This window comes from Lampetra planeri, chromosome 34 (genome assembly GCF_965212315.1).
Source record: "Lampetra planeri chromosome 34, kcLamPlan1.2.h2, whole genome shotgun sequence".
Lineage (NCBI taxonomy): Eukaryota > Metazoa > Chordata > Hyperoartia > Petromyzontiformes > Petromyzontidae > Lampetra > Lampetra planeri.
The window spans coordinates 11,800,420-11,826,589 of record NC_136140.1 but is presented as its reverse complement, the minus strand read 5'-3'; the positions used below and the strand labels follow the sequence as shown (position 1 = coordinate 11,826,589).

Genomic DNA, 26,170 nt, shown 5'->3' with positions numbered 1-26,170 from the left:
TCAAGCGTGATGTCCGCTGCATACAGGAGCTCCGCCAGTCGCGAGTGGGCCAATGCCAACTCATCAGCCGACGTCCCGGCTCTCTCCGACTGCCCTGCAGGTGGTGGAGTCGGCAGCGGTTGCTCAGGTACGTCGGCGGCGATATCTTGCACCGCCTCTACCAAGCTGTCGTCCTCTCCGGGGTCTTGGGTACGAGTTGTCCGTCTCGTATCCATTCTTTCGACCACTTCTGACGCCAGATGTAGTGAGTTCCAGGGAGGCTGACGACGGAGTCGAGGAACACTCTTTTATTAAACTCAAGGACAGTACAATACTTGAAGGGGTAACGGCCCCTTCACCTGTACTAGATGGGAAAACACCCCTAGCACTAATTCCCCTGTCCTGTTGCCAGTCCTCCTCTAATAGTGCTACGGGAGGCTGTCTGATCCGGCCCTGGTAAAGCACGGATCCCGGCACCCAGCTAAGCCGGCCTTGCTCTTACAAGAGCAGAGGTCCGGAAGCTCTTGGGGCTGCGTTTGCTGGCTTGCCCAGCTCGGCCCTGACAAGGGCAGCGAGACAGGGGAGTCCCAGGGCCTATTCTGGCGGTCTTCAGACTTCACTTGTAAGCTTCTTCCACTCTGGCCCCGAGCTCTCTGGCTCCCCGCCTTTTATAGGAATTCCCTCCGAGGGGCGGGGTTATGGGGGATCACAGAGCCCCCATGGCCCCCCAGTGGTTAACGGATGCGGACGTGGATGTAGACACCCGTGTGTGGGTGCAGACACCCTGTGTTTTCTGTCCGCCCTTCTCTCCGTAATAACCCCTACACATGCAAAGCATCATCGGCATCGCCAGTGGGACCATCACAATAAGCATCATCAGCAGTAGCATAGTGTGGCTGGCATAGACCCCGGTGTAAAATATTTATAGGGGGGGCAGCCCTTGTATAATTTGCCCCCCCCCCCCCGGCTCTTCGTATTCCCGGTGCCTGGGCCCCTGCGGCTGATGGGGCCCCAGTGCAATCTCACCGCTTGCACACTCCGAAAGCAACACCACTGGGTCCTGCGTGAGCCTTTGGGTCCGACACGAGTCTCTGAGTCTCTGGCAGAGGTCGCAATCGGGTACCCGATACCCGTACCCTACCCGATACCCGTACCCGGCCGGGTACGGGTACGGGTACCCGTTTGCGACCCTGGTGCGGCCGGGGCCGGGTACAGGTAGGCCGTGAGTCACCGGTGAGTAAACGTTTGTCACTCATTTCGGGTAGGGTACAGGTAGGGTACATGTACCCGGCCGGGTACGGGTACCCATTTGCGACACTGGTGCGGCCGGGTACGGGTAAGGAAACAAAACCCGTTTGCGACCTCTGGTCTCTGGGTCTCTGTACGTGAGCCTACGGATCACTCTGCCAGTCGCACAGTTGGGCACGGACCCCGGGTTCAAGACATCAAATTGACCCCTCTACCACTTTCCCATTCCCATTGGTGTGCCCCCCACCCCCATAGCCAGCCTGGTGTCTGGGCAACCCCAGCCAGCAAGGGGGGGGGGGTGGGGGTTGGTGCCCGGTGCGATTGCACCGCCTGCACACTCCGACAGCTGCGTTGGCCGTGCCTTCTTGAACTTGGTGTTGCGGATGTGGAAACGGCGTGCGGTGTAGAAGGCTCGCGCACGCGACGACTTGAGGGTGACCAGCACGGAGCCGTATTCCTCGCTGCCCTCCGCCGGCCAGTACTTCTCCGCCTGAAGCACACAAACACAAAGATCCTCCCTCTGTCTATCCTTTAACGCTGTTGGGGCAAGTGCTGTTAGTGAGTGCCGAGATGTTAACTACCTCGCCTGGTATACGGCAGGTTATGGGTTCGATCCCGACCGTGACGCCCGTGTGTTTTGAGTTTGCATGTCTCTCCCCCCATGGTCACGTGGAATTTTTCTCCCTCCGCATTTAGAATCAACATCACGTGTTTAGAGTGTTTGGCTGCTATACATTTACACGTGATGATGAGCCACTGCGTTGAGCTATCATTTGCCCAGGTCGCTCCTGAAAATAGCTACACAGCTCAGTGGGGCCTTACCTGGTAAAATAAAAATAAAAGTTAAATCTTTTTCATTTTAATAGTTTAATACGAAGGCCGGCAAGGCGCACAAAGGGGCGAGTGGCCAGCACCACGCATGCCCGGCCGCCTGTGCATTTCCAGTGATGATGTTCATTTGAGGCCAAGTAACCTCCATTGCATATAGATGTACGTACACACACCGAGGTACATACACATATCAAGGTACATACACACCTATGTACATACGTATGTGTATGCAGACAGAGGTACGTACACACCTAGGTATGTACCAATACCAATACCAGCCATTCACCACTAAGTGACGGTGATGTCACCACGGCTTATGTTCCAGGACGGGTGCACTTTGAGGACACTTGAAGTGTTGAAGGCTCGCTAACAGGTCACGGGACAGACCCAGGTGCCATGGGTTGGCTGACTGAGATGACTGGCAGATGCAGCAGCTGTACCCCCTACTGTGCCAACTTGCTGCATTTTGGTTTAACACGTAGGCTTTCACGACCAATATTATCCATAATAGAGGTTTTTGAGTTAGATCGCGTAAATATAAATGTGTCGTTAAATCCACCGACACTCGGCACAGACAATTAGTAAGGTTTGTCACGTCAACAGAACATGCCAAGTCGTTATTAGTTTAGCACACCGCTGTGTTGGAGAGTAAACCCACAACATTTACAATTAGAGTATGACATATTCTTAGGTTTTTTCGGTAAAGTCACGTAGGTAAAACATCAAAATTAATGAAAATAAAATAAAATAAAACAAAGATCACGACGTTTACCAAAGTCCCAGTACCGGACACCCTAACAATAATTGAGGACTTAGTCCAACATGGATTGAATTCTGATGCACCTGCGCTGGTTAGGCATTGCCTCACCAACACATATTTTACCTGGAATGGCACCTTCTACAAACAGAATGAGGGTACCCCTATGGGCTCCCCTTTGTCACCAGTTATAGCCAACATGTTCATGGAAAAGTTTGAATCAGACGCCATCCAGACATCCACCCTGCGTCCTTCCCTGTGGAAGAGGTATGTGGATGACACTTTCGTCATCTGGCCACATGGCCTCCCAGCATTGAACCACTTCTTGGACCACATCAATTCTAGACACCCATCCATCAGATTCACCATGGAAGTGGAGAAAGACGGTAAACTCATAATCAACGTTTTTGGGTTTAGATCGCGTTATTTATAAATGTGTCGTAACCCTCCACCACCCGACACGGCCAATCAGTAAAAAATGTGTCACGTTGACAAAAGACAAATAGTTCACTGCTTTAGCCCACCGGTGTGTTGAAGCCACAACATTTACAATTTGAGTACGACGTTTCGCTGGTAATTGCATCCAGCATCATCGGGCAATTCGCCAGAATGGTGAGGCGCTGCTGTTTCTCCCGTTTTTATATAGAGCAGCAGCAGGGTGACGTCATCATTAACTCATTAACTCATCAGGTGCAAAGATTCAAGGAGGGAGTGATTGTAATTATATACTAGATTAGTAATCAGGCTATTGTTACGATGCGAGTTGTAGATTAGTAATCATTTGGAATGTGTTTTATTGTGATTATGCTACATTAGTAATCAGTTAATGTTTGTTTCCCTTATAAGGAATTGTAATGTATCTTATTTAATAATACGCTTCCAGGCCGCACTAAGCCTGTAGCTGTCTGAGCGATTAAAGTTATTTCTGTTTCTCTCAATTTCAATCGATTCTCTAATTAGTCTTTGCCAGTAGTAACTAGTTTTACACAACACTTCCACGTTGTCAAAATCAATTGAGTGTCCCTGTTGACAACGTGGAAGTGTTGTGTAAAACTAGTTACTACTGGCAAAGACTAATTAGAGAATCGATTGAAATTGAGAGAAACAGAAATAACTTTAATCGCTCAGACAGCTACAGGCTTAGTGCGGCCTGGAAGCGTATTATTAAATAAGATACATTACAATTCCTTATAAGGGAAACAAACATTAACTGATTACTAATGTAGCATAATCACAATAAAACACATTCCAAATGATTACTAATCTACAACTCGCATCGCAACAATAGCCTGATTACTAATCTAGTATATAATTACAATCACTCCCCCCTTGAATCTTTGCACCTGATGAGTTAATGAGTTAATGATGACGTCACCCTGCTGCTGCTCTATATAAGAACGGGAGACACAGCAGAGCCTCACCATTCTGGCGAATTGCCCGATGATGCTGGATGCAATTACCAGCGAAACGTCGTACTCAAATTGTAAATGTGTAAACAGACGGTAAACTACCATTCTTGGATATTCTGTTTGAGAGGAGGCCTGACGGATCCTTGGGACATTCTGTCTACAGGAAAGCCACCCACACAGATTCCTACTTGAAACCGGATTCCCACCACCACCCATCTCAAAATAATTCTCTCATCAAAATGCTATACCACAGAGCCCATGGCATTTCTGACAAACACCACCTGACCGGTGAATTAAGACATGTACATCGGACCCTCAGGATGAACGGATACTCTGACCGTACTATCCGCCAAGCTGTCTCTCCCACCACACAGAAACAGCCACATGAAACTCCGACCAAAACCATCACGTTACCATACATAGCAGGCGTGACCAAAAAGATCTCCAAAATTCTAAACAAACATAAGATCCAAGTCCGATTCAGTACAGTGCATAAAATCCGTGATCTGATTCCATCTGTGAAGGATGTCGTTCCTGACTTACAGTATCCTGGAGTCTACAAATTGAGTTGCATTTGTGGTGATTGCTACATTGGAGAAACGAAACGTCATGTTTCTGATCGTGTCCGCGAGCACAAGTCAGATCTGAAACACGGCAGAACTGATTCTTCTGCCGTTGCCGATCATTGCTACAACTCGGTGGGCTCTCATGAAATTGTCTTTTCCGAGACCAAGGTTCTCTGCAAACCTCCCGGCTACCATCAAAGGTTTGTACACGAAGCCATACAAATATACAAACACAGACATAATTTCAACCGTGATGATGGGTACAAACTTAGTAATCATTGGAAAGATGTTATCAACCACGCAAAAAAGACTTAATTACACTTTTTTGGACCATCTTATCTGACAGGCACTATTTTACTTTACTTTACCGAGTGTTAACATCCCCAGTTATTTTTTAACAGTACTCTCTTCATTGTTCAGCCAGCATTGGTATAAACATGGGCATTTTTGTTCTTTTGTCTATCATGTGTATCAGGCCTCCCCTCCCCCTCTCTGTCCATTGTGTTGGCGTGTGCAGCAGCAACCCCCCCCTCCCCCTCCCGATGCGTTGTACTTAGCACTCCGTGCTGTCTTTGAGCTCCGCCCCCCTCCCTCCCGATACGTTCCATTCATTGGCTACCACATTCTGATGAGCTCCCCCCCCCCCTCTCCTCCCCCCTTCAACTTGCTTATAAGGGATTACATTTGAATCATTGCCTCACTTGATGCAGCTAATTCGGCTGTGACGGTCCCACCTGATGACGGAGACTTGTGTTGCCTCCGAAACGTCGTGATCTTTGTTTTATTTTATTTTATTTTCATTAATTTTGATGTTTTACCTACGTGACTTTACCGAAAAAACCTAAGAATATGAATCCTTGCAGTCACGAAAGCTTCAAATCTAGAATTAGAGTATGACGTTCGCCAGTAATTACTACTGGCATCATAATTGCTGTATTTTAGCCGCCCGGCGCTCCACTCGTTGTTGTAAGCGTCACTCCTCTGCCCTCTAATCCACGCGGCGCAATGAAGATGCGAGCCGCGAAAACCGACGTTGACCGTGGTGCCTGCAGTCATGACAACTGCGATGTCGAATCGAACAGAGGGGGCGGAGGTTGAAGAGCGATGAGCCCCAGAGGACGGACGGATGGAGGGTTAACGTGCCGTGTTTCATGGTGGAGCCTGCTGACCTCGCTCCCTGCTGGGCGTCTGTGAAAAAAGAGCTTCATAGCTCATCGGATTCCTATGTCCTCAATAAAGATTCTCAATGACTGTATGTAAATGCATCTTCGCTTTGTCACCTTTCTTTTTGCACAGGAGCTGCAAAGTGCCCCAAGGGGGGCGTGCGGCGTTGGGATCTTCAAACGATCTCACAGTTTGTCGTGCTTGTCAGCTCGCCCTTATTAATTCAGAATCCTTCTCCCCCCCTCCGCTCCGTCCCATTCTTCTGTGTCAGACCGCGAAAGATGAAAGGAAACGGAAGTCTGGACACCGCGCGGGGGAAGCCTCCCGACTGACGCAGAGGGGCAGCGCGCGAGCCGTTTGCCCACGCCGACACGGCTTCAAAGTTGCCGAAGTTCCTGGTTTTAATCGAGCAGGCCGCCCTGGTTATTAACCGGAGTACAAATGATGCTACGCGCCGTCTGCTCTGCTCACGACGGACGTTAAAGATGCTGTGAAGTCGTTCGCAAAAGTTGAGATTATACAGCAGCAGCAGTAGCGATCATCGCCACTCTAACTGGCAGAGTGACGGCCCAGGTCACTATTGCGAATGAGACTCCTATCTTGACCTCGTGAGTTCTCACCCTGGTCACACAGAATCAGCTGGAAACGTGCGTCGCACGCGGACACGGCCCAGCCGTGTAAAGGGTGTGGACATGAGACAAAGGTCCCCCAAATAGGCTGTTAGGGCAAGTGCTGTTAAGCGAGCACCTACAAAGATCGGCACGGCGCGCCTTTGAGGGGGGTGATGTGGCCCAAACCACACCTGGACATCCGTGTCTCCCCAGTGCTGATGTTTACACACCGCAGCAGGTACTCATTTGAGGCTGAGTCAACCTAGCAGAAGCCAAAGACCGTTCCAGATATTCGTCACCGATGTTGGCTCTTTGTGAAAATCGAACTCGGGTCATGCGTCGATAGCCCCGTGCGCTAACCACTGCGCCACCGCTCCCTATAGGCAACGACAACCGGTGTTCACCACTAAGTGGCGGTGATGTCACCACGATGCTTGTGCCAGGCTAGGTGCACTTTGAAGCCACGTGAAGTGTTAAAGGCTCGCTGGTACAAAGTCACGGGACAGTCCCAGGTGCCATGAGTTGACTGAGATGACTGGCAAAAGCACCACATGTGCTCCTCACTGAGACAAATTGCAGTGTTTTAGCCTCCCACAGAAGTCAACCATCACACCATTGGAACAAGTCATCCGCCACTCAACAACACATCATCCTGTACCACATCAGCCAATCTCTTTGCTAGCCTGCCTGTGCTGCGCTCCGTTTAGCTACCTAATATCTGGCCAAATGGAAGCTGCTTGGGCATGAGGTGGCTGGGTATGCTGGCTATATGACCCAGCCAACACAGCCTTGCCTGTCCGAGGAACTCACAAATGATGGGGACTGTGTCCAGATCTTTTAAGAATCTGTGAGCTCACACAAATCCAGCCTGATTAAACCGAGGATGGATAGTAGGCAGGCCATACTGAATTTTCAAACTGGCACAGATTTTTCTTTCGTGGGCTCCATAGACACACACACATTCAAAAGACAAAGATCCCCCATATAGCCTGAACAGACTGTTGGGACAAGTGCTGTTAGCGAGCACCTACGAAGGCCGGCACGGCAAACGAGGGGGTGGGTGGCCAACCCCATGCACGGCCGCCTTTGTCTTCCCAGTGGCGATGTTTACACACCGCACCAAGTGCTCATTTAAGGCTAAGTCGAACGAGGGGAAGCCCAGGTCCGGTTCAGATAATCATGACTGGTGTTTGCTGCGAGCGGGAATCGAACTTTTGTCGCCGGGTTCGTATCGCAGCGTGCTAACCGCTACACTACCGCTCCCGATACACACACATATGCACCACATAAGCAAAGGCAAAGATCATGCACATGTACACATAACGCAGAAGTCATCAATCAAACACAGACACGCACAAATACACAATGACACGTACATATAGGCACGGGACAGTTGCTGCTCACTCATCCACACTTGGGGCCACGCACGCATGACCGCATATCAGAGTTGACAAAAATTTTTTAATTCTCATTAAATAAAATGTAACATTAACTAAATTGCATTATTGTACGGTGCCCTTAATTTGGCCTGACCGGGTCTATGAAAATGATGAGTAATTATTATTCCAGCGTGCAGACTAACGAGCCGGACTAATTGATGGAAGTGGATTTTAATGCAAGTGAGATGGTCTAAGAAAGAGTGGCATGAGATCAGGCGAGTTTGTGTGCGCACGTGAACGTATGTGTGTGTGCACATGTGTGTACATGTGTCCGGCAATAACAACCCCCTACCTCCTCGTGGTGCCGGATGGCAATGTTGTGGTGGGCAGTGCCATGGGGGGAGGGCCAATTTAGATTGACCATTCCCCTCATGGCGTTTGTAACCACCACAGCGGCAAAATGGGGGCTCTGGATGGGTGCGAGGGGCTGGTAACCCCTCCATCTTCAATTAATTACCACAAAACCACCTTTAAAATATCTACTTAATAAGCGTGTGCCGGAGGCCCCAGGGGGACAGGCGTCTATGACATCTACTGGCCAAACCCCATTTGGCGGAGCCAGGAGATTGAATATTTACCATCGGGGCTCCTCCAGAAAAAAAAAAGCCACTTCGGATGGCCACGTGGAATGTTCGAACGCTCACTGCGGAGGAGAGGCTGCCACTCCTCTGTCGGGAGCTGAACCGGTAACGCCTGGTTCTCTGTGGTATTCAGGAGGTCCGTTGGACCGGCTCTGGCTCCTGCCACCATGAGGGGTGGACAGTCCTCGACTCGGGGCAGGAGACTGCCAAACAACAGGGAGTCGCTCTTCTTCTGAACAAAAAAATCAAGGGGGTGTGGGAAAGTGGCGGTGAGGTGTGGGAAGCGGTAAGCCCCAGATTACTTTGGGCTCGCCTTCCTATCAACCGGAGGTGAGGAGTGGTGGATGTGGATACTTATGCCCCCACCGAAGACGAACATCCGTGGAGGGATGCAGGCAAGGCCGATGAGTCAGATGGATTCTATGACCTCCTGTCACAGGTGCTAGCTAAAGTGGCCCCTCGGGATAGAGTCATTTTGTTGGGTGAATTCAATGCCCGAGTTGGTCATGATGCTGGCACCTGGTCTGGAGTGATTGGAAGGCATGGGCCAGATCAGCTCAATAACAACGGTAGGAGGCTGCTAGATTTTTGTGCAGCCCATGAGCTTGTAATTACCAACACGCTGTTCCGGCATCGGCACATCCACACAACATCATGGATGCATGCCGGGTCCAAGCAAGAACATCTACTGGACTACGTAGTGATGGAACAGCGGATACGGGCCCATGTCCTTGACACCAGAACTTACCGTGGAGCTGATCTGCCCACTAACCATCGACTTGTCATCTGTAAGATGCGCCTGCCATTCTTCCACTCCGGTGGTGGGTGTACACCCAGGACCCCATTCACGCCCAAGTTGGCCTGGTGTCAGCTAGCTGATGAAAGTTGCAAGCGAGAATTTAATCATCGCTTGCGGCTGGGGTTGGCATCGTCCCCCACTCCTCCAGATGTCGAGGGGAAATGGGCGACGTTTAGGACTGTGACTCATGCAGCTGTAATGGCTGCTTTGGGTACACAGCCAAGACCGTGCACCCCACTCTCATCGTCTACAGCATCCCACGTCAGAGAATGAGGAGGCTTACCGCAGCCTTCGCTTGGAGGTTCAGAGAGCCGTGAGGCACTGCAAGGATAGGTGGTGGTCGCGGGTTGCTGAGGAGATGGAGTCTGCCTCAATGGCCCGCGATCACAAATTACTATTTAACTCCATCAAAAAAGTAACCTGCAGCGCCACACCTATTACCATCATTAGGGGAACAGGTTTGCAGATTTGCTGAGCATTTCTGTGAAGTCCTGGGGGAGGGGAAATCTCTCGGCATGTAAAACATCATGGGACAAAGCGGGGATGAACCTGCTGGGGCTGTGGTGTCTCAAATATTAAAAGGTCACCTGTGAGTGGCTGGCTGAGGTGCCATCTGTTAAGGAAGTACTAAAGGCGATCCAGAGTCTGAGACCAGAAAAGGTACCCGGCAGAGATGATCTCCCAAGCAAAATGCTGTGGGAGGGTAGTGTTTGTGTACAGACTGCCCTACATGCCATCATAACAACAGTCTGGACCACTGGACGGGTTCCGCAGGATTGGAAGGATTCCCTGGTAGACTGTAATAACTACAGGGGTATCTCATTCTTCAGTGTGCCGGGAAAGGTCTTGGCAAAGATTATTCAACATCGCCTTGCCAGGCACGCTGAGGAGAGGCTTGCTGAGCCCCAGTGCGGTTTCAGGAAAGGGCGGTCCTGCACAGATGCCATATTTTCTGTCCGTCTGCTACAGCAGAGGTGTAGGGAATTCCAACAAGACCTACATCACTGCTTTATTGACCTGGTCAAGGCCTATGATACCATCAGTAGGCCTGGGCTCTGGGTTATTCTTCGTACTTTCGGAGTCCCTGACCCTCTGCTCACGATCAATAAGGACCTTCATGATGGTGAGCGGGCCCGGGTAAAACTACGTGGCCAGGAGTCGGAGCCATTCCCTGTTCACCTTGGGGTGCAACAGGAATGTCCTCTGGCTCCCACATTATTCAACATATTTTTTGACCACGTAGTTCGTGAAGCCTTTGATGGCTGTACTGGAGGAATTTCCATCTGGTACAGATACAATGGGAGGCTGATCGATGACCGGGTGTGGTCAAGGGATGGCTCCCTATTGGTCAACCACGTTATGTATGCCAATGATCTGGTAATTGCCGCTCACTCAGAAGAGGAGTTGGAGGCGCTGTTGATGAACCTGGAGTGTGCCACTAAGAGGTGGGGCCTTACCATCAGCCCCACCAAAACTAAGCACCTGCCTGGGTATTTTGTACCATTGGACACTCCACCCCCACAACTCCCAATGGATGATAGGGCAGTTGTGGAGAGAGTGGAGAGTTTTCCATACCTGGGCAGTGTGCTCATGACCGGCTCCGGTTTGACAGCGGAGGTCTCATTCTGAATCAGTCGAGCGTCATTATCTTTCAATCAGTTGCGTAAAGCTGTATGGAAGCTACCTGGTCTGCCGTTCTGCACAAAGCTTCCGGACTTGTCGGCCACAATCATTCCCTCCCTTCTCTACGCTTGCGAAATGTGGACTCCCCTCATGGAACATCTTCGCCAGTTAGAAACATTTAGGCTGGCCTGCCTACGATCCATCCTGGGTTTAACCAGGCTGGATTGTGTGAGGAGCTCACGAATCCTTGAAAGACTCTGGGCAAAGTCCCATCGGTGAGCTCCTCCGGCAGGCAAGGCTGCGTTGGCTGGGTCATGTAGCCCGCATGCCCAGTCACAGCATACCTAAACAGCTTTTGTTCGGCCGGATAGAGGGGGCTAAACGGGCGCGGCACGGGCTAGAGAAGAGATGAGTGATGTGGTACAGGAGGATGTGGAGCCGATTGGACTTTCCGATAACTAGTACCAGCGGTGTCAAGATCGGCCTCTGTGGAGGAGGCTCATGAAGGATGCTACTGGGCAGTTGGAGGCAGTCGCCCTCAAACAACAACGGAGGGGGGAGGAGCGACGCTCATAACAACGAGCGAAGCGCCGGGTGGCTAAAGCACAGTAAGTTGGCACAGTAGGGGACACAGGTGGTGCATCAGCCAGTCATCTCAGTCAGTCGACCCGTGGCACGTGGGTCTGCCCTCTGACCTCCTGCCAGCGGGCGTTCGACACTTCACGTGGCCTCAACGTGCACATAGCCTGGCACGGCACACAGGGGGTGGGTGGCCAACACCATGCACGGCCGCCTTTGTCTCCCCAGTGGTCATTTAAGGCTGAGTCGACCGGCACTGTTGTTGTTGTTGTGTGACCATGTGTGTGAGAAGTGGTAGTATAGCGCTTAGCGCGCTGCACTACGAACCCGACGACGCCAGTTTGATCCCTGCTTACGGCCAACACCAGTGACGATTATCTGAACCGGTTCTGGGCCTCCCCTAGGTCGACGCAGCCTCAAATGAGTACCTGGTGCAGTGTGTAAGCATCGCCACTGGGGAGACAAATGCGGTCTGGCATAGTGCTAGCCACCTGCGGCCAGCGTGCTGCGCTAACCACTACACTACCACACTTGCACCAACAGTCTGTTCGACTATACCGGTAATCTTCTTGGTTCTTTCGGTAAAGTCACGTAGAAGGGAAGTAATAAAATAATAAAAATAAAACATAATAAAACAATTCTCACGACGTTTCGGCCACAACGCAAGCAGCCGTCCTCAGGCGAAGAATGAGACATTATCAAGCTAGGAGCTTATATAGGTGTAGCGAGGAGGAGCGCCTTAACAAAAGAATGTGCATATGAAGAGGAATTTAGCATACCAATGGGCAATGCGTAGGAGGTGGGCGGAGGGGTTTCAAAGTCCCATTATGCCCATGCATTATGCAGGATCAACAGCACCACGGGGGGGGCGCAAGGAACAGCGTTAATAAAGGAAAGGAATGTTAATGATATGTAGCTGCATTTACCAAACAACCATGTAGAAAACCAAAGTAAAAAACTACATAAAAAACTAAAATATAAACTGATACTTACTATACTCTACAATAAGCTGAGTTACTAACAACAAATAATAAATTACAATTCTACGTCGTAAGAAGTATATAATATACTTCCATCTAAACTTTATTCTCTTAGCATATACAGTACTATATACTGCCATAGATAAACCCAACATTAAATTATATACTGTATTGCTGTAAACCACCCTATACTTTATACATTTTAATATAACACTATGTATTATTCAACTCACCCTAATGTGTATCGAAATGGTTTATTACGTCCTTCCAATGATTGCTAAGCCTGAATCCATCTTCTCGGTTAAAATTGTCTCTGTGTTTGTATATGTGGATCGCCTCATGAACGAATCTCTCATGATAGCCAGATGGCTTGCAGAGAACCTCCGTCTTGGAGAAGTCAATGTCATGTGAGCCCACTGAGTTGTAACAGTGGTCTGCCACGGCTGAGGTGTTTGTCCTACCGTGTTTTAGATCAGCTTTATGTTTACGAATGCGGTCTGAGACGTGTCGTTTGGTTTCCCCAATGTAACTGCTACCACAGAGGCAACTTAGTTTGTAGACGCCAGGGTACTGTATGTCTGGAATCACATCTTTTACAGACGGTACCAGATCACGGATTTTATGTACTGTGTTGAATCGGACCTGGATCTTGTGTTTAATCAGGATTTTGGAGATCTTTTTTGTGACCCCAGCAATGTAGGGTAAGGTGATGGTCTTGAAAGGCTCCTCAACAGGATCCTTCTTGATGGTTGGAGTGATGGCTTTGCGGATTGTGTAGTCGGAGTAACCATTAGCCTTAAGAGCTTGGCGTACGTGTTTGAGTTCACTGGAAATGTGTTCATGGTCGGAGATGCATTGGGCTCTATGATATAGAGTCTTGATGAGGGAATTCTTCTGGGATGGATGGTGGTGGGAATCCGGTTTTAGATAAGCATCCGTGTGGGTGGCTTTCCTGTAGACAGAGTGGCTCATTGAACCATCAGGTCTCCTTTTGATTAGGACATCCAAAAAGGGTAGCTTGCCATCATTTTCGACTTCCATGGTGAATCTGATGGCTGGGTGTATGGAATTGATGTGGTCGAGAAATTGGTCGAGAGCAGGCCGGCCATGTGGCCAGATGACAAAAGTGTCGTCTACGTACCTCTTCCATAAGGTCGGGCGTAGAGTGGCAGTCTGGATGGCGTCCGTCTCAAATTTCTCCATGAAGATGTTGGCTACAACCGGAGATAGGGAGGAGCCCATTGGGGTGCCCTCAATTTGCTTGTAGAAGGTTCCATTCCAGGTGAAGTATGTATTGGTTAAGCAGTGTCTCACCAGGGGGGGTACCCCAGCATTTAGTCCTTGATGAACCAAGTCTTCAATGATTGCGATGGTGTCAGGCACAGGCACCTTGGTGAACAAGGAAACCACATCAAAACTGACAAGCAGGTCGTCTGGGGACAGGGCAATCCCCTTGATTGTCGATACCAGGTCAGTAGAGTTTAGTACTGCAGAGGTGGTTTTTCCAGTGAAAGGCCGTAGGATTTCGGACAAAAAACGAGCCAGTTTGTAAGTGGGGGAGTTGATAGTAGAGACAATGGGACGAAGAGGTGTATCTTCTTTATGTATCTTTGGCAAGCCGTACAATCTTGGTGGCCTGGCTGCAGAAGGTTTCAACGAGAACTGTTTGGTCTGATCAATTAATGCAGTTGAAGCAGAAATGATGTTGTTGGTTGTTCTTAAGGCTAATGGTTACTCCGACTACACAATCCGCAAAGCCATCACTCCAACCATCAAGAAGGATCCTGTTGAGGAGCCTTTCAAGACCATCACCTTACCCTACATTGCTGGGGTCACAAAAAAGATCTCCAAAATCCTGATTAAACACAAGATCCAGGTCCGATTCAACACAGTACATAAAATCCGTGATCTGGTACCGTCTGTAAAAGATGTGATTCCAGACATACAGTACCCTGGCGTCTACAAACTAAGTTGCCTCTGTGGTAGCAGTTACATTGGGGAAACCAAACGACACGTCTCAGACCGCATTCGTGAACATAAAGCTGATCTAAAACACGGTAGGACAAACACCTCAGCCGTGGCAGACCACTGTTACAACTCAGTGGGCTCACATGACATTGACTTCTCCAAGACGGAGGTTCTCTGCAAGCCATCTGGCTATCATGAGAGATTCGTTCATGAGGCGATCCACATATACAAACACAGAGACAATTTTAACCGAGAAGATGGATTCAGGCTTAGCAATCATTGGAAGGACGTAATAAACCATTTCGATACACATTAGGGTGAGTTGAATAATACATAGTGTTATATTAAAATGTATAAAGTATAGGGTGGTTTACAGCAATACAGTATATAATTTAATGTTGGGTTTATCTATGGCAGTATATAGTACTGTATATGCTAAGAGAATAAAGTTTAGATGGAAGTATATTATATACTTCTTACGACGTAGAATTGTAATTTATTATTTGTTGTTAGTAACTCAGCTTATTGTAGAGTATAGTAAGTATCAGTTTATATTTTAGTTTTTTATGTAGTTTTTTACTTTGGTTTTCTACATGGTTGTTTGGTAAATGCAGCTACATATCATTAACATTCCTTTCCTTTATTAACGCTGTTCCTTGCGCCCCCCCGTAGTGCTGTTGATCCTGCATAATGCATGGGCATAATGGGACTTTGAAACCCCTCCGCCCACCTCCTACGCATTGCCCATTGGTATGCTAAATTCCTCTTCATATGCACATTCTTTTGTTAAGGCGCTCCTCCTCGCTACACCTATATAAGCTCCTAGCTTGATAATGTCTCATTCTTCGCCTGAGGACGGCTGCTTGCGTTGTGGCCGAAACGTCGTGAGAATTGTTTTATTATGTTTTATTTTTATTATTTTATTACTTCCTTTCTACGTGACTTTACCGAAAGAACCAAGAAGATGAATCCCTGCAGTCACGAAAGCTTTAAATCGAAATTATACCGGTAATCTTTGTCTTAGTCATGTATGTGTTTGTGTGTATGTAAATAAGTGGTCGGTGTGTGTGTGAGTGCAGAGACGAGTGCAGAGACAAGTGGATTCCTTCTGAATGCGTTGTGTGTGTGTGTGCACGCGTACTAATGTCGGCAGCAGATGACGCATAAGTGAGTGCCTCTAATGGATGGATTTATCCACGAGTGACTTGGAGTGTGGAGGTGGTGTATGCGTGTGTGTGAGTTACATAAGCGGTGTGTCAGTTATGTGGTTAAGTTGGTGAGTGGTAGGAGAGTTAGGTGGGTGAGTTAGTGAGCGAGGTGAGAGTTTGGTGGGTGAGTGAGTGAGTGAGGTGTAAGTTAGGTGGGTGAGTTAGTGAGTGGTGTGTGAGTTAGGTGGGTGAGTGAGTGAGTGAGTGGTGTGTGAATTAGGTGGGTGAGTGAGTGAGTGGTGTGTGAGTTAGGTGGGTGAGTGAGTGGTGTGTGAGTTAGGTGGGTGAGTGAGTGAGTGGTGTGTGAGTTAGGTGGGTTAGTTAGTGAGTGAGGTGTGAGTTAGGTGGGTGAGTTAGTGAGTGAGGTGAGAGTTAGGTGGGTGAGTGAGTGAGTGGTGTGTGAGTTAGGTGGGTGAGTTGGTGAGTGGTGTGAGTTAGGTGGGTGAGTTAGTGAGTGGTGTGTGAGTTAGGTGGGTGAGTTAGTGAGTGGTGTGTGAGTTAGGTGGGTGACTGAGTGAGTGGTGTGTGAGTTAGGTGGGTTAGTTCGTGAGTGAGGTGTGAGTTAGGTGGGTGAGTTAGTGAGTGAGGTGAGAGTTAGGTGGGTGAGTTAGTGGTGTGTGAGTTAGGTGGATGAGTTAGTGAGTGGTGTGTGAGTTAGGTGGGTGACTGAGTGAGTGGTGTGTGAGTTAGGTGGATGAGTTAGTGAGTGGTGTGTGAGTTAGGTGGGTGAGTTAGTGAGTGAGGTGTGAGTTAGGTGGGTGAGTGAGTGAGGTGAGAGTTAGGTGTGTGAGTTAGTGATTGGTGTGTGAGTTAGGTGGGTGAGTTAGTGAGTGAGGTGTGAGTTAGGTGGGTGAGTTAGTGAGTGGTGTGTGAGTTAGGTGGGTGAGTTAGTGAGTGGTGTGTGAGTTAGGTGGGTGAGTTAGTGAGTGGTGTGAGAGTTAGGTGGGTGAGTAAGTGAGTGGTGTGAGAGTTAGGTGGGTGAGTTGGTGAGTGGTGGGTGAGTTGGTGAGTGGTGTGTGAGTTAGGTGGGTGAGTTAGTGAGTGAGGTGTGAGTTAGGTGGGAGAGTTAGTGAGTGAGGTGTGTGAGAGTTAGGTGGGTGAGTTAGTGAGTGGTGTGTGAGTTAGGTGGGGGAGTTAGTGAGTGGTGTGTGAGTTAGGTGGGTTAGTTAGTAAGTGAGGTGTGAGTTAGGTGGGAGAGTTAGTGAGTGAGGTGTGTGAGAGTTAGGTGGGTGAGTTAGTGAGTGGTGTGTGTGAGTTAGGTGGCTGAGTTAGTGAGTGGTGTGTGTGAGAGAGTTAGGTGAGTTAGTGAGTGGGAAGTCAGTTGGGGTGTGGAAGTCAAAACATCCTAAACAATTGCGAACCAAAAACGAGAAACAAAACCAAAATTCAACTGCAAACCCCGCCGGGCAGCTGGTTAATCGTTCTCACACGACCTGTGGCATCGTTGACATTCGTGGCGAGTGGCAGCGGCGGGAGTGGTGGAGCACGCTCCTCGACCCGCTAGGCCGTAGACCGCCATGGTCGTGGCCACGACTGTGGCCGCGTGGATGCCGGGCGTCAACAACCGTCGGGTGTCTACGACCGCCGACATCACAGCATCGCTCACGGTCCCAATTGCTTATAAAAAGCAACACGAGCGGAGGGCCATGGCAGAACAGCCTTGTGGTTTTTAATATAATATGTAACAATATATATGTATAAATTTATGTAAACAGCAGTCAAGCATAAAACTCACAACTATAATGGAACGCAAAATAAAAATATAATAGAGAAAGGGAGGGGGATATTACATTATAAAGGGTACTCGAATATAAGATAAAATACATACATATTCAATGATGTCCTTGAAGACTTTGGCAGCAATGCTTTAAAACTCTTGGAGAAATAAATAAATAAAAGGAGAGCAGCTTCTGAAGCCCCGGAGAGAAAGCGTGGCCGGGATTAACCCCCTGCCCCCCGAGACGCCACGGCAAGGCACGGCAAGGCACGCGATATCCAGTGATTTAAATAACCAAATTTAAATTATGTTTTTTTTGGGGGGGGGGTGTTAATGCTGCCCAATCATCGATGCCGGGGGTGGGGGGTCAAAGAAATAATCAGCATCACCGCTTGTTCGATGGACAGACTCATCCCCCTCGCCCCCCGGCTACACGAATGTGGAATTCCCACCGCAGGTTCCGGGCTGTAAACGAGGCGGGGGGGGGGAGCTCAATGTTCACTCGAGAAGGTTCACCGTGACTCTGTGCCATCACTTTACCGATTACCGATTAAATTAATTGAGCCGCAGGGTTTTGGTGACATGGGCATCATCAGCCCTTACCTGTGCTGGCCGTGGCCTCCAGGGGTTTCCCGCCTTCACCAGGGGGGGGGGGATGGTTTTGGAGGGGATTTGGGGGGGAGGGGCGCGAGTAATTTTCAAAGGGGCCCGAGAAATCGACACGCAAATAGAAGTAGTCAATTACAAATATCTGTTTCGATCGATTGCCCAAGGTATTTGTCTGGCGATGTGGGCAGTGGTGCACAAGTACAGCCAACAACAACAAACAACAACAACACACTGTACACGCTTGTCAATAAGAACAGTTTGGCCTCAAAAGTAAAGATTATGTGACAGGTGACGTTTCAGGCTAGGGCCATTCTTTCGCCAGCACGGAGCGAGGCCACAAATTAATCGTCCCAGGTCCATGTTTGTAGGTAGCAATACACACAAAGACAAAGCTCCCCCGTATAGCCTTAACATACTTTGGGAGCAAGTGCTATTAACGAGCACTTATGAACGCCGGCACGGCACACAGGGGGTGGGTGGCCAACACCATGCACGGCCGCCTTTGTCTCCCCAGTGCTCGTTTAAGGCTGAGTCGACCGAGGGGAAGCCCAGGTCCGGTTCAGATAATCATGACTGGTGTTAGCTGCGAGCGGGAATCAAACTCGTGTCGCCGGGTTCGTATCGCAGCGCGCTAACCGCTACACTACCGCTCTCACACACACGCGTACTCTCTCACACACACGCGTACTCTCTCACACACACGCGTACTCTTTTCTCGCACATCACGGGGGCAGGGGTGGGGGGGGGTTAAGTCCGCGTCGTCCAATCGGATTAGTCGTAGGCCATCTGTACCCCGCGAGCAGGTCAGGGAGCCCTACTCAGCCTCCACAGGCGAGACATTAAAGTCGCTTTCTTCTTCTTCTCCTTCTCCTCCTTCTCTCTCCCTTCTCCTTTTACGCATTTTTACAATTTATCTCCCTCCCTCCTCCCCTCCCTCCCACTAACATATGCAAAGCTGGAAACACGCTTTGTATGAATGGCGGAAGATTCATAATCACCAGGATTTACTTTCTGTATCTCAGGCAGAAGGGGGAAAAAAACCCCGGCTTTGAAAACCCCAACTGGGCTTCAAGAGGCTACTGGGCGAAATGGATTCATGAGCGATTGGCCACAGATGACTGGCGGTGCCTCGCAAAGATCCCCCGTATAGCCTACACATGCTGTCGGGGGCAAGTGCTGCCTGGCGAGTAGCGCCCATGAAGATCGGAGAGGCTCCACAATGACGGGGTTCTGTGGCCGGAAAAAAGAACTGTTCCCCGGCCACCTTTGTCTCCCCGCTGGTTGATATGTACACACTGCAGCGAGTGCTCATTTCCGATGTAGCGGAGGCCCCAGGACTGGTTCAGAAATGCCACTGATTCTGGGTTGGAAGCTCTCAGCTCTAACCACTGCATCACCGTCCCCCACAATGCAAAGTCAAAGATCCCCCATATAGCCTTTGACAGCCTGTTGGGGCAAGTGCTGTTCGCGAGCACCTATGAAGGCCAACATGATACACGAGGAGGTGGGTGGGCAGCACCACGCCCGGCCGCCTTTGTCTCCCCAGTGTTTGCACACGGCACCAAGTACTCATTTTAGAGCCTGAGTCGACCTTCGGGAGGCCCAGGACCGGTTCACTCATGTGGGGCGGCGACTCGCGTTCGTAGCGCAGCTCACGAACCGCTACACTACCGCTCCCCACAAGGCACAGGGGTACACGGACACACACGCACATGGATGCGGAGGCTGGATCGTCCCCTCCCCATTCACCCCCATCCATCACCGCCATCACTAAAACCATCACCATCACGAGTCACCACCATCATAATTACCGTCACCACCATCATCACCATCGCGAGTCAACACCACCACCATGCACATTACCACCAACACCATCATCACGAGTCACCACCACCACCATCATTACCATCACGAGTCACTAACGTCATGCTCTGTGAGCCCGGCGCTTTGCGCTCTGCGCTCTCAAACTGTGAAGCACATTCCCCCCCCCGTTCCTGCATGAACGCGCGCGTACAGAACCGTGAGTCATCACGGGGTTCATTTTATCATCACCATCATCATCATCATCTCCCCCATTACAACATCCCCCCTCCCTCCTCTCTTCACCCCCCCCCCACGCTCCCATGTTAATTTATAGAATTCATTACCTTGTTCGACCTTGGAGGAAATTACACGCAACCTTCACAAACAAGTGCCGAACATTTTCTGTTAAACCCGAAAAAATTATATAAATCATATTTTTTTACTCGAAATTAATTACCGCTAAATAACCGTAACAAACCGTGGCTAATGGCACCGTCGCCGTGACACACACACACATACGCACGCACACACACACACACGCGTGCACACACGCACATACGCACGCGTGCACACACACACGCGCATGTACGGACGCTCTGCGTGCGCGTCCCGAGCCGACTCTCTCACTCACTCGGGCTGCCGCTGCTGCCGCTGCTGCCGCTGCTGCGCCACGTCCACTGCTCTGTAGACGGGGCCGCCTGACGGCACCGGCTACAGCAGCAGCAGCAGCGCAATTGTGGCCATGCAACCCACACCATGGACCATGCCGTTAAGCCCACAGAGACACCACAGAGACACCACAGAGACACCACAGAGACACCACAGAGACACCATAGAGACACCATAGAGACACCACAGAGACACCACAGAGACACCATAGAGACACCACAGAGACACCACAAAGACACCACAGAGACACCACAGAGACACCACAAAGACACCACAGAGACACCACAGAGACACCACAGAGAACACAGAGACACCACAGAGACACCACAGAGATACCACAGAGACACCACAAAGACACCACAGAGACACCACAGAGACACCACAGAGAACACAGAGACACCACAAAGACACCACAGAGACACCACAGAGACACCATAGAGAACACAGAGACACCACAGAGACACCACAGAGACACCACAGAGACACCACAGAGACACCACAGACACCACAGAGACACCATAGAGACACCACAGAGACACCACAGAGACACCACAGAGACACCATAGAGACACCACAGAGACACCACAGAGACACCACAAAGACACCACAGAGACACCACAGAGACACCATAGAGACACCACAAAGACACCACAGAGACACCACAGAGACACCATAGAGACACCACAGAGACACCACAGAGACACCACAGAGACACCACAAAGACACCACAGAGACACCACAGAGACACCATAGAGACACCACAGAGACACCATAGAGACACCATAGAGACACCACAAAGACACCACAGAGACACCACAGAGACACCATAGAGACACCACAGAGACACCACAGACACCACAGAGACACCACAGAGACACCACAGAGACACCACAGAGAATACAGAGAGACCCAAAGAGGCACGGACTCAGCTAGCGACCCATACAGAGACATAGATGTACATTAAAGACAAGTAAACAGAGAATATATTGAGACCCACAGAGACACATAGACTCTGCTAGAGTGACCCATACAGAGACATATATATGCATTAAAGACAAGTCACAGAAGCAGCGTGATTGAGGCCATACAACCCACACCATAAACGGAGCTCTTTGAGACCCACAGAGATAGATAGTGACCCATAAAGATACACAGAGATATGTTAACGGCAAGGCAAAATACATTCCTGCACTGCGATGGTGGACGTGCAACCCGAACCTATGGACCGTACAGCAAACCACTGCGGTCTACGCTCCTTGAACAGACGACGAGGAGGAATAGCAACACCACACGAACGAACTCTCTGCTGAAGCCCTCTCGTCGTGGCCGGTAGCGGACCTCCACGCAGTGGCGTTTACCGCCGGAACGTCTTCCTGCTGCTGCTGCTGCTCCTGCAGCGATCGTGCGCAAGAGGAGAAGAGAATTTACAAACGCGGCCATCAATCAGCGGCGAGAGCCCCCCCCCTCCTTCCTTACCCTGGCGCGATATTAAGCTGCGTACAGCATGTTTACAAAGGGGGGTGGGGGGGGCAGCTGTGTAATCCCGTGTGTCTGTGCGGTCGACTCGAGGAGGTATGAAAGCACCCCCACACCACCGCACCCACACCCCCCACCGGGTCTCATTAACACTCCGATCCTCACCGGCAACGCCGCCGCTGCCGCCGGGATGGCGGGTGGGATGCAAATGAGGGAGGGGGGGGGCTGCTGTTGGGGGGCTGCTGTTGGGGGGCTGCTGTTGGGGGGCGTGCGTCGGGTTCGCGCAGGCCACCCGTGGCGGTGCCGTAGCTGGCGCGCAGGATTTGCGGTTCGATCCGATTCCCCGGCGCGGCACGGTGCAACTTCCGTGAACCCGCCCCTCGTCAAACTCTGCCCACCCGGTTCAGTGGTGTACTGTGAATGGGTGCACCAGAGGCTGTGGTCGGTAGGTCGCGTGTGGCGGTGGTGGTGGGGGAGCGTGGGGAGCGGTAGTGTAGTAGGGGTTAGCGCTACGCTGCGCTACGAACACGGCGACCCGAGTTCGATTCTCGCTCACGGCCAACACGAGTGACGACTATCTGAACCGGTCCCGGGCCTCCTCCCCTAGGTCGACTCAGCCTCAAATAACTACCAGGTGCGGTGTGTAAACATCGCCGCTGGGGAGACAAAGGCGTTCGGGCGTGGTGCTGTCGACTCACCCCTCGTGTGCCGGGCTGGCCTTTAAAGGTGCTACTCGCTAATAGCACTTGCCCCAGCAGTCTGTTGAGGCTACACAGGGGATCTTTGTCTTTTGGTGGTGGGGTAAAGCGTGGCTTTGTGCTGAAGTGCTTCCGGCAACGACGGACGATACGGTGGTGATGAGCGTAGAGCTACGATCACGCAACCGGTGAGCACTTTGGCGGTGAGAACCGGGGCGGCAGCGTCGCTACGGCGACAACATCGACCCTCCCGACCGCGTCCGACCTCGTCGATCTCACAGGCCAGCCAGGGCTGCGACCTTTCGGATGGGAGGCGGCGTGGCACACTAGGTGGCATCACGGCAGCGGGGGATTCTTGAATCCACCTCCGTGAAACGAGCGTCGCTCCCGCTCGCGATGCGCGGGGGAGTCCTCCGCGGGCCTCTGCGGTTTCTTCCCCACATGGAGGCCCGCCTCTCGTCAACCGAATTGGCCGAGCAGCAGCATGTGGGCCCCTCTTGCAAAGAGGGAAGGGGCACTTGAGGTTCAGCGAGGATTCCCTGGGTCCATATGAAGGCCGTGTATTGTAACTAGGAGGGTTGCTTTGTTTGGGACGTGTTCTGTGTGCCAGGGCTGCCGGGCCGTACGGTCACATTTTGCCTGCCCTCCGTCTCCGACCACGGGGCAAGTATCCCAACACCCAACCAAGACTTGAGGGTGTTTAAGTCTTGGTTGGGTGTTGGCTCAGCCCCCATTATCCCTCGGGGTGGCGAGATGTTAACTGCCTCGCCTGGTATGCAGGAGGTCCTGCGTTCGATCCCGATCCTAACATTTGTGTATTTGGAGTGTGCATGTCTCTCCCTCCGTGGTCGTGTGGAATTTTTCTCCCTCCGCATTTAGAATCAACATCACGTGTTTAGAGTGTTTGGCTGCTATACATTTACACGTGATGATGAGCCATTGCATTTGCCCAGGTCGCTCCTGAAAATAACTATACAGCTCAGTGGGGGTCCTCCGGTTTTTCCCTCCACATTTAGAAGCTACATGTATTTCGTGTATTTGGATGCTGTGTACACGAGGGGGTAGCGACACTCAGGGCTGCCATCTGATCTTCATCGATCTTAATCTGACAAAGGTAATGAAAAATGACATCGGCTCGACTTGCAAACGTGACGACATCTCTCCCCGCCGCAGGGTGCGTGCGGAAGGGCAGCGTGGTCCCGTGCGCGAATATAACAATGTCACTCGAAGGGATCTCAGAGGTAGCCCTGTGACATCTGCTTCTGCGGGTCGTTTCTCTCAACGTGGGGGTGGATGGACACCGAGTGTCGCGCTGTGACGCCGTTGGCGCAGTCGGAATCAGATTTCCAAAAAAACAAAAACAGGCATCTTCTACAGGACATTACCACGATGAATTATACCCAACGTTGCTCGAGGGGACCATAATAAAATAACGCAGTTCTATGTGTGCGCGTGCATTGCGTGTTGTTGTAGTCTTTTTCTGCGTTCGCCTGGGAAAAACACAAACAAAAGCTCCCAGCCGCTCGCCCCGGCCAGACCCTCCACCCGCAGCGGGCTGCGATCGCCGCAAACGAGCATCGATCATCATTGCGGCCTCCGCGCATCCATCCCGCGGCAGGGTCCACGAGGCTGCACTTGATGGATACCGAGGGGCTTAGACGAGAAGAATAAACGGAGCTATTTCGGGGGAGGGGCAGCAGCGTGCGCCTGCACCCGCATGGGGCGACGTTCACCGTTTGTTGCAGAGCTTCGCGGTTCGATGTGGCGGGCCGCCCTGGTAAACACTTGATTTTTTTCTTTCAGCCGGTGTAGGGCCCCGGGCCCATTGAGCGGAAAAAGACACATTTCGAAGGGGGCAACTTAAGGGTCAGTCTCGCAAAATGAGGCTCCACACCCTGGTCTCTTGACTTCTCGGTAGGCAACGCAAATAAACTCTGCGGTGTGTGGGCACCGTCAAAAATAATTACGCGCCGTCCGCTTCACGGAGGACGTTAAATAAGTTGCCATGACGGCGTTCGCAAATAAAAAGAGGGCAGACCACGCGTGCCCCGGCCTCACGGTCAATTTCTGCCAAGCCACATAGCAGCATCGCCCCTTACCGGCAGGCTCGCTTGCCGGCCGGCGCTGCGTGCATTTCTGTGCCACACAGGGACAGAGCCCACCAGGGGGTCGCCCCTGCCGCAGGGCGTATTGCTTTTGGGAGGCGCGGTAAAAAGAAACATTGAGTGATGATGACGGTGGTGGCGGTGATGATGCGCGGTCACGGAACGGCAGGTTTGTGCGTTTGCGAGTAGCTGGTAGGAGCTTCCGAGGATTCTCGGAGCGAGCGCTGCCACAGATTTCCGTCGGGCTGCGCACGCATCGCCCCGGCATAGCACGCCGTGTGCGGTCACGGGAGCGAGGCTGCGTTAACGCAATTTATTATAAATTTGCATTAATCTAACGTCGCCAAGAAGGGCCCAGCTGTGGGAACAATTCCCCATGCGCAAACGCAAACGTCAAGGTATTCATGCCAAAAAAAACAACAAACAACCTAGCGCGGCGAGCGCATTCGAAAATAAAACAGCGTTAGCGAGACCGTTAGACGGTGCAGCGGGGCCCCGAGTGAGCGCTCGCGCTTTATTTTGCCGGCAGCTATAAAATAAATAAAGGAAATTGCGTTAAAAAAAAAGTTGAGCGCGAGCGACGGCGTTAATTCAGCCGTTTTGTTCAATAACGCCCGATGATTCGACGGGCCAAGGGACGCGCACGCGAAGGGCCAACACGTGAGAGAGAGATGACATCGCCGCGCGTTATCGTGGCGAGCGGTGGGGGGACAGCCGGAGTTGCGCTGGGAAATCTCAACGAAAATGATCTGGTGAAATATGAATTATGTTGGTGTGGAGGAGGCGGCGGTGGTGAGGGTGGTGGCGGTGGTGGTGGTTGCGGTGGCGGCGGTGGTGGTGGCGGAGGTGGTGGCGGCTGTGGTGGTGGTTGTTGTGGCGGCGGTGGTGGTGGCGGAGGTGGTGACGGCCATGGTGGTGGTGGCAGTGGTGGCAGTGGCAGTGTCGTTGGTGGCAGTGGCGGCCCTGGCGACGTGGCTCCCGCACACACCACAGCGGCGCTGAAGAGCGGAGCGCCAATGGAGCGTCGTTATTTAATGGCGGCGGTTTGTGAGTCACTGCCCACAAAGTGCCCCGTTGTGGCTTGGTCGTACCAAGCGTTCACCCGGGACGATTCAGTACATTGTTCGAGTGAAGGTTACAATGTGAAAATGGTGGACGCCCCTGATAGCCTGCCTATTGAAGGTGGGAAACCCCCACCGACTCCTGCCCAGCACGTTCCGTCCAGCAGAGGCAAGACTTTTCTTCGTTTCCCTGATTTGTCGAGCAATCGAACTGACGATCGCTCGAACAATCGGTAGAGCAACCGATTGCTCAAATAACTGGATACGTCGTCGCTGGACTCAATGAGCCC

General features: G+C 51.2%; 1 protein-coding gene across 1 annotated transcript in view; it reads right to left on the bottom strand.

The window, feature by feature from the left end:
- LOC144729966 (receptor-type tyrosine-protein phosphatase gamma-like) overlaps positions 1 to 26,170 on the bottom strand; it is a 455,918-nt gene that overhangs the window by 43,309 nt on the left and 386,439 nt on the right. Inside the window, exon 18 of the mRNA XM_078610395.1 lies at positions 1,589 to 1,717. Coding sequence (XP_078466521.1) covers positions 1,589 to 1,717 — 129 coding nt within the window. The remainder of the gene's footprint in view (positions 1 to 1,588; positions 1,718 to 26,170) is intronic.